The sequence below is a fragment of the Dendrobates tinctorius genome, unplaced genomic scaffold (assembly GCF_039654945.1).
Source record: "Dendrobates tinctorius isolate UK_male_01 unplaced genomic scaffold, ASM3965494v1 ptg000016l, whole genome shotgun sequence".
Lineage (NCBI taxonomy): Eukaryota > Metazoa > Chordata > Amphibia > Anura > Dendrobatidae > Dendrobates > Dendrobates tinctorius.
In genome coordinates this window covers 32,548,525-32,561,237 of record NW_027361684.1, presented here as the reverse complement: position 1 = coordinate 32,561,237, position 12,713 = coordinate 32,548,525, and the positions used below count along the sequence as shown (strand labels likewise).

The following is a 12,713-nucleotide window of genomic DNA, read 5'->3' as shown; positions in this document are numbered from 1 at the left end:
TTCATGATAACATCAATGGCATCCCATGGGAAGAATCATGTCCACTTTTGCTGACATTCGAGTTAAATACAGTCATATCCTGTAACCATCCCCAGTCTCCAGGACATGACAAAGTCTTTCATATATAGTGAAGGGATAGGTCCACTCTGCTCTGCTATTAGTCCCCTGCATCCCCCCAAAAATACATAAAAGCATCGTACCACTGACAGAATTCATTAGGAAAAGGAATCGCCAGAATAATACCCAATGATGAAAGGACTACGCTGTATGTATGCAAATAAAATGGAGGCAAGAAGATGTTCCCCTCTAAGCCTTGCAGAGCTGCAGTCCAGGGTTCAAATCCCACTCAGGACATCCGCAAGGAGTTTGTATGTTCTCTTGGGTTTCCTCCCACATTCCAAAGTCATACTGATAGGGAATCTAGATTGAGAGCCCCAATGGGGACAGTGACGATGTCTAAACAGCGCTGAGGAATGTGATGGCGATATATAAGAGAATAAAATATATATATATTTTATTTCCAATACAATATTTTTGTGCCATTTTAGCAAATTGGAGCAGGCCTGTGCTCGGACTATAATGCTGTTAGACAGGCATTCTGCAAAACTGTTAGCTCATACAAACTTATAAAACCCTAAGGGTTCATAGGTTTAGGACTCATTCAGACGCCCCGTCATTTTTTGGGAGGAGTGTCAGTGTTTTCCCATCAATATTTGTTGTGTGCGTCAGTTTTTCACTAGTGATTTTCATGTATGAAAACATTAATAAATGACCAAGTGTCTCCCATAAACTACAAGGTTAATCACAGATCGCACACGGATTTTACACTGATGGCATCCATGTCCTCGCCGTGATTTTCACACACCCGTGGACTTGCATGTATAATTTTGATCTGTGACACATTTTAAAAATAGACATGTTCCTGGGACTTTTTGGGTCTGCAAAATATACGGACATGTGAAGAGCTCCATAGAGGATAATGGGTACGTGTTCTCTTTCTGAAAAACACAAACAGAAAACGCAGATGGAAAAAGACGCCTAAATGAGGTGTTGAGGCTGCGGTTCCATCATGACATGGAGTTGCTTGTACCATACAGCCATCGCCAAGCAATCTGATCATGTCAAACTTTTTGCAATTTTTTACTAGCAACTCTAAGTTCAACAGGGGAACACTAAGGTCACCAGCAAGTTACAGAAATTCTCCATATTTAAAGCAAACTTACCGTCACTGCCTGTAAACAGCTGAGCTTAAAAGGCAGCAGATGAGTGGCGGCATTTGCTGTGCAGAGAGGGGCAGACATCTTGATACTGGCAAGGCCCTATTATTTCTCCTGTGTTGCATCATTTTATTTCAAGGCAAGCCATTAACTATACGGCTATGTATACGCAAATAATGCAGCATGTGTGTTCTTTCTGAGCGTCTTTCCTTAGAAGACGCACCCAAACAAGGGCTGTGCGCACACAAACAAGGGCTGTGCGCACACAAACAAGGGCTGTGCGCACACAAACAAGGGCTGTGCACACACAAACAAGGGCTGTGCACACACAAACAAGGGCTGTGCGCACACAAACAAGGGCTGTGCGCGCAAACAAGCCAAAAACTATATACCTAGTATACACAAATAATGCAGCATGCATGCTCTTTCTGAGCGTCTTCCCTCAGAAAACGCACCCAAACAAGGGCTGTGTACCCAAACAAGGGCTGTGCACTCCTGCCGTCTGAGATGCGCACTTATTGAGTGACTTTTAATCGATTGTTGGGATTCTCAGGACTGGGCCCCAAATGATCTGCAGGTAATTTAAGTGCCTGCAATATATAGACAAAAATCCTGCAGAAGGTTTAGTTACACTTTAAGCAATATATGATGCCTGAATATTGAATGGTGCTTATCTATACTGAGCAAAGGGTCAATTTTATCTCAGCACTAATATGATGTAATGGAATGTATCACAATTAATACCACTAAACCACATACAAGTGTCGCCATACGAGAGTCAAATGTATCAGTAGAGTATTTATTAGCATTAAATTCTTCAGCAGAAATCTCATACACAAAACCAATTGAGAACTCTGCTTAGCATCTGTCTAAAAAATGCTGCATTAATAAACATGAAGAACACTTTTACCTCCCACTCTCAAAGACAGAATAAAACAAAGACCAGCTGTATTCATCAATGGATCCTTGTTCTAAGCATAAAGGCTAATTACATTTTATTTTGAGCCTACACATGGAAAACTTTACAGTTGCCATAAGTGGCTTTCTGATATTCCATCCGACACACTGGCAATACAGCACGGGGAGAGAGGGAAAGAAAAAAACCTGCACATGTAACACTTTCCAAGCTGCGTACCTGCTTTAACTTTAAACCTTTTGAATTTTATCACCGGCCTTTCACATGAAAGTTGTATACATTTTTATAGTACATCTTTTTCTAATGGAGTGCCACTTTCTCAGGACACTTTGCTGTAAAAAAAAAAAAACACTAGAATTCCAACAAAAATGCTAAAGGGTTATTTCCATCTTCTAATTTCAGGAGCGAACTGCTCCCCAGACAGCAGACTTCTCGATGGCTGGGCGGCGGGCGCTTCTGATTTATTAATCGTTCAGACCACCTGCATCTTCATGCTGCTGGCTCCTAACCTTGATCTATGAAGCAGCATTAGGGTACATGCACACGTTGCGGATTCTGCTGCGGATCCGCAGGCATTGTACAGTAGAATGCAAAACAATGGGATTTCAAAACTGCAGTGGATTTGCTGCGGTTTTAAATCCACAGCATGTCAATTCTTTCTGCGGATTCCGCAGAGGTTTGACACCTGTTCCATTGTCCAGGTGTCAAACCGCAGGGTGAAAACCGCTGGCAAATCTGCAGATAAACCGCAGGTCACTTTACCTGCGGTTTTACATGCAAATCCAAGCGGAAAAATCCACAGCTGAATCCGCACTGTGTGCACTCGCCCTTAAAGCTGCAGTATCAGAAGTGCAGGGCTCTGACCCTGGCTGGGAACGGGAGCCAACACTGCTCTCCAACTATCCCATGAAGCTTTAAAGCAGTGCTTACAAGCGCAACAGAAAAGAGCTTGTAAGCGCTGTGCATGCTCAGCCACCAACTGTATACATTGTGATTATTAGGAGAACAAGGTCAAATTTGAATAAATACTAAAGAGAAATGTTGCTTTCTTTTACAATTATACCCATCCCTTAAGATGGTTACAACCCTTTATAATATAAGTCAAGGAGATCTGCCAATATTTGTGGTTTCTCACTTAAAAACAGATCCATTATGGCGCTGATATAAATAAGAGCAGTAACACCAATTTAAACAGAGGCTTAGCTTTCTGGAACATACTGAATAGGGAAAATGGAAAGGGCTTCAAAATGTACAAAGCCTGGCATGGATGACGAGAAGGGTACAAAGTTTCATAAAACTTTTAACTCATACAAAGCACTGACGTGAAAAGTGGTTCTTATCAAGCCCACCACAGCTGTACCCCTCTCTGATAAGCTTATGGAGACCAAGCTTTGTTTTGGATAGAGATATGGTACACACAATAAATGTAATAAGTGAGGATTAAGACCACAACCACATTTTTAAAAACATTGATAACAGGAATATGTCACTGATGGTAGAAACAAACAAAAACCCCCCCAATGTATTACATTTATGGCTTGCCAGTTATTATTACGGCTCGCGTGACATTTCCGGTGAATTTACTGAAGAGAGAGCCAAGCTGCTTTCCTTCCATTACATGCGCGATAGCTTGTAAATAAAAATCTCTCTTACATTAAACTTATGTGATCTTAATAAAGGTCAATGCGTTTTTTATGGCTCCTGGGTTAAACTGTAGATATACATTTTATTTTATATTTATATTCCCTGAGGTTACAGGATTCGCAGGAGATATTTTTTTTAGTATAGTGCAGATAATGAGAAAATTCAAGTGTGCATTACACCATGACCGAAAATTGTGCAGAGCTTAAGGGTAAGATGCGAAGAAATGGCGGATGAGATGACATAAAACTAAAAAGGGTTGATCACCTTTTATGTATTAATGTTGCTATATTAAGCGGAAAAGGAAAAGCGATCAGGTCAATTCTAGCGCAAAGTATTTTACTCCTGACATCTACCTGTAACAGGATGTCAGAGACACTTTGTGAGAAAAGAATATGATAAACACTCATGTGTATGTGAAGGTGTAGAAGTCATTGGACTTACAGTGATCGCCAATGTAAGATGTCCACTACATTTATACTGATGACCTAACCTTAGGATAGATCATCAATATCAAACTGATAGGGGTGCGACACCATGCACCCCACCCATCAGCTGTCCTCAGTGTTGGCCAGATGGGGTCAGACGTGGATCTGAACAGCACAACCAGCTGATGTCAATTATATAGCGGCCACAGTGGGCGACTGCAAATCCACTGCTATTCCACTGAATAGGGCGAGATGTGCTGTGGCCACAATGAAGGTGACGGAGCTGTGCAGCTCCGCAACTCATCACATCCGTCAGCTGAATGAAAAGCAAATAAAATCTCTAATGAAAGTCCTTACGTTTTTGATGCTTAACCCATGGATTTCTGTTCCAGATATTTTTGGCGCCGGCTTTAAACAATTGGCAATATTACATTATTATTGTAAAAATACATGAGGGGCAATGTATACCACTATCTGAAACAATGCAAGCCATTCTACCCACGTAAGATCACTGTACCAATGTAGAATCAATACAAGCCATAGTACCTATGTAAGATCATTGTACCTATGTAAGATCAATACAAGCCATAGTACACAACGCAAGATCATTATACCTACGTAAAATCACTGTACCAATATAGAATCAATACAAGCCATTGTATCTATGTTAGATCATTATACTTACGTAAGATCATTGTACCCATGTAATATCAATACAAGCCATTGTATCTATGTTAGATCATTATACTTACGTAAGATCATTGTACCCATGTAATATCAATACAAGCCATTGTACCTACGTTAGATCAACACAAGATAGTGTACCCATGTAAGATCATTATACCCATGTAATATCAATACAAGCCATTGTACCCATGTAAGATCATTGTACCTATGCAAGATCAATGGAAGCCATTCTTTCTATGTAAGAGCATTGTACCTATTTAAAATCAATGCAACCAACTGTTTCTATGTAAGAACATTTGTAGCATCTTATATATTTGCGTGCATATGATACAAATTCATAATATAAAATATGTTTCAATAAAGAGCATTTATTCGTATGTTTATGGACAAGTTGACAAATGGTTATTCCCATCTTTAAAGAAGGGTACAATAGAAAGGTGCTTGTCAACACAATCAAATTTCCAATTTTCTTGTCATTACAATTTGGCTTCATTCTCCATTGACCATCAGTTCAAAACTGCAATGGCATTTGCTCTCCTAGGAGAAAGACATGGTGTTGACAATCCCTTTTTTCTACATGGCTTATAAACTTTGATCGCCGAAGCGTGAGTTTATCTCTCCATCCCGGCCAGCGACATTCCCCCCCGTGCTCCTCTGATGGTGCAGGGGCACGGCGGCCTCTTCCAGCAGCATTGGAGAGCGCACAGTTTGGGTCAGCAGTACAACAATGCCAGCTGCTCTCAACCGTCGATTACGCGGGACCGCTCACCTCTTCCCATAATGAAGGGGAGTAGGTACACTCCCGAAAACTGAAAAACTAAGATGAGACAAATCTTGACCCATCATTGGGTGAAGGAAAGAGGTTCTAACTAAAATTGTTAAACCACCCAAAATATGTCATAATTTACTAAACAGATAATTAAAAAAAATATGTAAATGACCCTGCCTAGCTTCTGTCATGCTCAAGTGTTCCCACAACCAACCCCAGCAGCATACACTGAAATGACATGAGATTTGACCTCACACATATATGTAAAATCAAGTGTTTGCCCCTTTCAAGTATTTTTTTTACCCCTTAATCATATCAAATTCAAGTTTTTTTAGTGATAAAAAATATATATATCCATTGCCTGATGGTAGATCCCCTTTAAGATTTAAATATTTGCAACCAAATTGTCTTATTAAAGATTAATTTAAATAAATTGTATGAATATACAGGTAGAGAAGAATAGATGTCTGCGGGGTGATCGTCAAATTGCTAAGCAGCATATGAATAATCACATTATATTAGTAAGCATGACGTCTAGGTAAACCACATCTCGCACAGGTTTATCTCAGGCCGGGCAGGAAACATCTGACGGTTGCCTAGCGACCCTGGAACCAGTGTAATAAGACTGGGGAATTCCACGTCTTAGCAATGGAACACCACCATCTAACCTATTGCCGCGGATTCTGGCGGTGGCGACAGATCAGATTTATAAATATTCCATTTCTACTCTCATCTGTGAAGAAACATGAGGTTTCTAACAATCTAATGATTAGATACATTCCTCTCTTATTGATGTAATAAAAGTAAAAATTGACTTTAGCATAGGACATGTGGCTACATACTGCTATAATTAAGAGAGAAAATTAAAGAACGGTTAATAAAGAGGCACTGACTGGACATCGTTATTTTCTTCATGCCGCGCTCTCCCACCACACAGATCTATGATGGGATCTTATTACATGTGGTGCCCATATGGCCACTCACAGTTTGCCTGGGCATCTGCTCTGTTGATATGGTTCTCCATATGCCACACCTTGTGGCTTCTGCTACTCTCTGGAGTGTAAGTGGCGCCCGTGAGGGTTACGATGCCTTAACCTCCTTGATAGTTCATCAACGATTGTGATCTGGTGCAAAACATTTGTTGTTAACTTCAAAAGCAACAGAGAGGAGCAATTCAGGACTTTTGTCAAGCAACACGGAGGGGAATTGGGACCACCAGTCGCTGAAGAAGCCAAAACAGACATTTGTGGAACATGGATTTGGAAATGGCTTTTCTTGTGACATATAACAGGGCCGATCCTGTTTTTGGCATCAAATATACAGCTCTTGAGCACTAGCCATTTTATGGTGGTCTGAATGTAGGGTTTAAAGTGGTTCTTGCCGAAAAGAAAAAAATAATGCTAGGTAAAGGAAATGTCATTATAGATAAATTCTTAACTACCTTTATTTAAGACATTGCACCCATTTTGTTTAGACAAGGTAATCATTATAGTACATTAAAATGGAAGAAGAAACCTATCCTAGAATGTTAACAGGACAGAAGCCTGTGAGCATGTGCAGTACGAGGCTCAGCCACTAAGGGTACCGTTACACCTAGCGACTCACCAGCGATTCGACGCGGTCAGGATCGCTGGTTCATCTCTAGGTGGTCGCTAGTGAGCTGCCACACAGGCAGATCTCACTAGCGACATCGCTGGGGACGGGGATCGCTACTTACCTGTCAGATGCGGCGATCCTGCGTCCTCCCGCCCGGCTCCACGCGTTGCTCATCGTCACAGCAGGAAGCGCCGCAGGAAGTGACCGACGAGGAATGATCCAGGAGCTTCTCGCGCGATCAGCGATAACCAGCGGGGGAGCCGGTCGGAGGTAAGTATCACATGCAGCGCTATGGCTAGCAATGTCGCTGCAACGTCACAAAATCGGTGACTTTACAGAGATATTGGTAGCGATATCGCAGTGTGTAACGGGGGCTTAAGACCTGGAGATAACCTGTACCATGTACTATCAAGCTATCTCCAGGTCACAGCAGCCCCTCAACATTCAGAAAGACAGGGAGGACAGCAGCATGAACATTTTTTTCTTACGCCAGCACTAGTGATGGGTGAGTAGCATCATTGCTCGAGTCTTCCCAAGCCTGCTCGGGTGGTCTCCGAGTATCTTGGCGTGCTCGGAGATTTAGCTTATGTTGTCTCAGCTGCATGATTTGCGATTTGTAGACAGGCTGAATACATGTGGGAATTCCCTAACAAACAGGCATTCCACACATGTATTCAAGCTATCTAGCAGTCGCAAATCATGCAGCTGAGATGGCGAAAACTAAATCTCCGAGCACGCCAAAATACTCGGCGACCACCCGAGCATGCACGGGGAGACCCGAGCAACGAGTATACTCGCTCATCACTAGTCAGCACCACTAATATCTCCAGTATTAGTCAGCACTCCTGCTATTATCAGTATTAAATCAGATAGATTGGGTGGACATAAGTGTGAAAGGTCTCATCTTATCAACCCCCCTGGTACTCTAGTATTAGTTCAAATAGACAGGGTGTACAGCAGTGTGAGCAGCCTCTTCATATCTCAGCACCCATGTATCTCCAGTATTAGATCAGATAGAGAATGGACAGCAGTGAGAACAGCCTCTTATCTCAGCACCCTTGTATCTCTAGTATTAGATCAAATAGTCAGGGTGAACAGCAGTGTGAGCAACCTCTTCGTACCTCAACACCCCTGGTACGCTAGCATTAGTTCAGATAGACAGGGTAGACTGCAGTGAAAGCAGCCTTTTTTGTTACCTCAACACCCCTTTATCTCCAGTACCAGAACAGATAGACAGGCTGGACAGCAGTGTGAGCAGCCTCTTATCTCAGCACCCCTGTATCTCTAGTATTAGATCAGACAGATAGGGTGGACAGCAGTGTGAGCAGTCTCTTCTTGCCTCAGCACCCCTGTATCTGCAGGATTAGATCAGACAGACAGGGTGGACGGCAGTATGAGCAGCCTTTTTTAACTTCCATACTCCTGTTATCTCAAATATTAGATAAGAATATCCACATTGAAAACATCCTCCTACGGGAAGGGAGGTGATGGAGCTTCACACTGCACATCATCATAGGCACGTACTAACACTTTAGAACAGATTACTATTGGTTTAACAAGGTGACCATTTTACTTTTGTACTAATTACCTTCCTAGGCAATTTGTGAATTAAAGGTATTTAGAAATTAAATTTATAATGACATTTCCTATATTTTGATTTACTTTTTACTATTCCCAGAAAACCACTGTGGCACGAAAACTCAAACTTCTCAGCCACAGTCTTCTCTGTGAAATGAGGACTGTCAGTCCCATTGCTTTCGCAATAGAGCAGTTTATATTAGTAGACTTCACCAACTTCAAGCATAAAAGCGATGCATCCAGATATTGAAAAGACCATAGACATCTGAATGTAACCCATGGGTGGCTTTGTTCTGGGTTGCTAAAACCTGCAGGACTTTGATGCTGCTGTTTAGGAAACAGAAATCTGAAAGACTATTTAGGATAAATTACAGTGCCAAGCTGCATATTCTCTGTGGAATATCCCTTTAAAAAATTGCTTACGCTCGTTTGAATACTCGATCAAGGATATCCATTTAAGAAAAAAATTCTAAACAGTGTACACAGACTTTAAAAAAAAAAAAAAAAAGTTATACCAGATCGATCGCACGCCAGGACATTGTTGACTTTCTTAAAAGCCTTCATATACATCTCAAGTCTTCGAACTAGGAATCATTTACTCCAATGTGCTCAGTATAAGACTAGCATTTGGTACAATAGTCTATTCAGAAAAAGTCTTTTGCTGTTAGAACATATTAAATGATAAAGGTACATTAAGTAGAAATAATTCCAAAAACTTCAAATTTAAATAACTTTCTATGTGAAATATATACAGCCGTATCACAAATAATTAATGAGTAATTGATCCAGAGCTCCGCATGAGGCCTGTAAGTGTGTTCCCTGAGAATAATCTGATTAAAATCATTAATGGTCATGCTGGTAATTGTGGTAGGAAGGTCAGGAGCTGGTAGAGCTAATGCTGGGCTAATCAAAGTCAACCTTATATACATTGCCCAGTTCTTGATCTAAGCAAGCCGATCTATCGCTGTGCTGCCAGACGCTGGTCTACCACTAGTAGTGATGAGAAATTACTTATTTTCAAGATATAAATAACTCTCGCTACTTACTTTGCTGATGTTTCTTCATCATATTTTGTTTTCAGGTCAAATAATGCTGCCTGAGATTTCTCCAAAGCTGCAGAGGAGATAAATATTAGATCAGAAAACAGGTTTTACAATAAGCATTCAATGAACATTGTGCCGCTGTACGCAGCTTAAATTATGTAGGTGTATACTCGGTGCAAGGAAAGGCCATAGGAAGTGTAGAGAGATGACCTCCTGGTAGACTATCCCCAGAGCAAACACCTTGTAACCCGGCAGACAGTGCATCCACTAATGTGACGGGGGCCGCGCGCAGGAAATAACCCACCAGTCTGCTCTAACCCTAAGGTTTGGTAGACGAATATTAATATTGATGTACTGAGGTTAGCCACTACTCAATAGCAGATACTGAAACCCCAAAAATGCGAGGCCGGATGTCTCCAATTAGACCAAGCTAAGTATAATTAATTCTCGGAGCAGTTCTCTATCTGTCCATTTATCTGCGGAGATGTTATATCAAACTTGGATACATTTCTCCTAGCATAAGATTAATGGGGTTGCCCAGGACTTCTACTAAGTTCTTATCCCCATACAGAAACAAAGAGACAGGTAGTTACTAACTACTTAGCTGCTCTGAATCGGGATGATCTCCGCCAGCTCAAGGAGGTCACGAACCTCTACTGCCAGTGATTCTCCTGCTTCATTTCACCTGGTGCCAACAGAGCAGCTCTTTCTCTTAAGGTACTGTCACACTAAGTGATATCGCTAGCAATATCGCTATAACTTGTGACGTTATAGCGATATATTGCTAGCGATATCGCTGTGTGTGATACTTAACTACGACCGGCTCCCCCGCTGGTTATCGCTGATTGCGCGAGAACGTCCTGGACTGTTTCTCGTCGTCAGCTTCCTGCGGCGCTTCCTGTGGAGAGACGAGCGACGAGCCGGGTGGGAGGACGCAGGATCGCCTAGTGTGACAGGTAAGTAGCGACCACCGACCCCAGCGATGTCGCTGGTGAGATCTGCATGTGTGGCAGCTCACTAGCGACCACTTAGCGATGTACCAGCGATCCTGACCGCGTCATATCGCTGGTCTGGATCGCTGGTACATCGCTAAGTGTGACAGTACCTTTAAGCTCAAATCCTCTTTCTTTCATGGCAGATGTCATGCTGATCGACAGCTGGCTCCCTGCAGTTAGGCACGGGGATCCTGTTTTCAATCAGCATGACATTGGCAGAGACAGAGCAGAGGAGAGGCTGCTCTGTTGATTTATGGACTGTGGCGCAAGGGGAATGGTCTGTGACTGCACTGAGCCAGCAGAAATAATCATTGGACAGAACAGGCAGGTAGTTGGCATTTACCTGCCTGTTAGTTCTCGGCCCCATATGCAAAAATAATAAAAGTCCCGGCTAACCCCTTTAAACTTTTCCCCTTAATACTGTCTTTTTTTTTTTTTTACAAATATGCCCTTTTATATGGTACACATGTATAATAAAAATGTGCTCTTAAATTATATTTCTACAAATCTTATTTTTACTTATCAACTTCAACTCTAAACACTAGCGTGTAACAATAAAGTGTGTAAATTTTGCCTAACCATAACTCATCTTTCAAGTACCTCTGCTCAGGTGGTCTCCGCCAGTCCTGCAGCTAGTCACATGTCACACATCATTCAAATGACCACTACAGCCAATCACTAGCCTCAGCGGTCTCGTGCCCTGCATACCATAAGACTGACAAGACCGTTCAGCCGATAATGTATGGAAGGTGATCAGCTGCAGGACCAGTGGGAACCACCGGAGCACCATTACTGGAACTGCGGGGAATTTGAAAGCTGTGTTTTCCAATTGACTACTCTTAGAACACTAAAAAAAAAATCTCAGAAAACTGTAATAATGATTTGTATTAATCTGTTTTTAAAAACTTTGTAGCTTGGTGTGGTTGCTAGAAAATACACCTCAAACTGATACTGCATGATTGTAGCCAGGTATACTATTCTCAAATTCTTTCCGGAAGTGATACTAATTTGACAACGCCCCGGCCGGCTCTTCCCAGCGCTGCTAGAGGAGAAAGACAGGTCTCTCCCTATGTACACACGAAAGGGAGATATGTCAATCACCGATAGCGGCACTTGTACGAGCCGGCAAAGTATATTTTTCCAGAAACGCTGGAGCATTTTAGAGAATAGTATACCTGGCTGCAATCGTGCACACAGGCTACGAATCCTGCTGGCAGGGGTTTGGGCACGGGTTCCCTTTAGCTATATTGAACAGCTATGATAATACTTCCACAATGATATTATTGCAGGTCTTTTCTTGAAGGGAATGAGGCTTCGGAGTTGACCATAGTTAAAAGCGATTGGGACCTATGATGCAGACATACCATACATCTTCTCCATCTTAATCTCATAATTCATGAACACTAAATTAACATGAAGCATCCAAACCTGTCTGCAGCACTTGAACTCTGTGTTCAGTCTCCTCAAGCTTGGAAGACGTAGACATCTGAGTCTCCTGCAATTTCCTGAAAGAGAATTAACATATAGTAAATGATTTGCGGTCATACATTGACCAATAAAGGATGATTTGATCTTTCATGGACATTTGAATGTATGTGATAATATATAATTTTTTGACACATTTTCTGACGACACCAATAAACTGATAGCACGATTGTCTCTGTGCTTTGCTGAGGTTCATCGCTTTATATCAAAAAGCAAAAGAAATTGATTATTGGTTTATTCATACAAATGAATAAAGACTGTCTTTAATGCAAATATCTGCTCTTACAACATCAAAGTCACAGCCAAATATAGGAATTGCTCAGCAGGTGTTCACACTAATGTAAGATGTAAAGACTGA

At 41.7% G+C, this 12,713-nt stretch overlaps 1 protein-coding gene across 3 annotated transcripts in view; it reads right to left on the bottom strand.

Annotated features, from left to right (window-relative positions):
- The window catches only part of CUX1 (cut like homeobox 1), a 441,317-nt gene that overhangs the window by 222,411 nt on the left and 206,193 nt on the right, over positions 1 to 12,713 (bottom strand). For all 3 annotated transcript variants that reach the window (XM_073565621.1, XM_073565622.1, XM_073565623.1), the window contains exons 7-8: positions 12,299 to 12,375; positions 9,879 to 9,945 (exon numbers count right to left, since the gene is read on the bottom strand). In XM_073565621.1, coding sequence (XP_073421722.1) covers positions 9,879 to 9,945; positions 12,299 to 12,375 — 144 coding nt within the window. The remainder of the gene's footprint in view (positions 1 to 9,878; positions 9,946 to 12,298; positions 12,376 to 12,713) is intronic.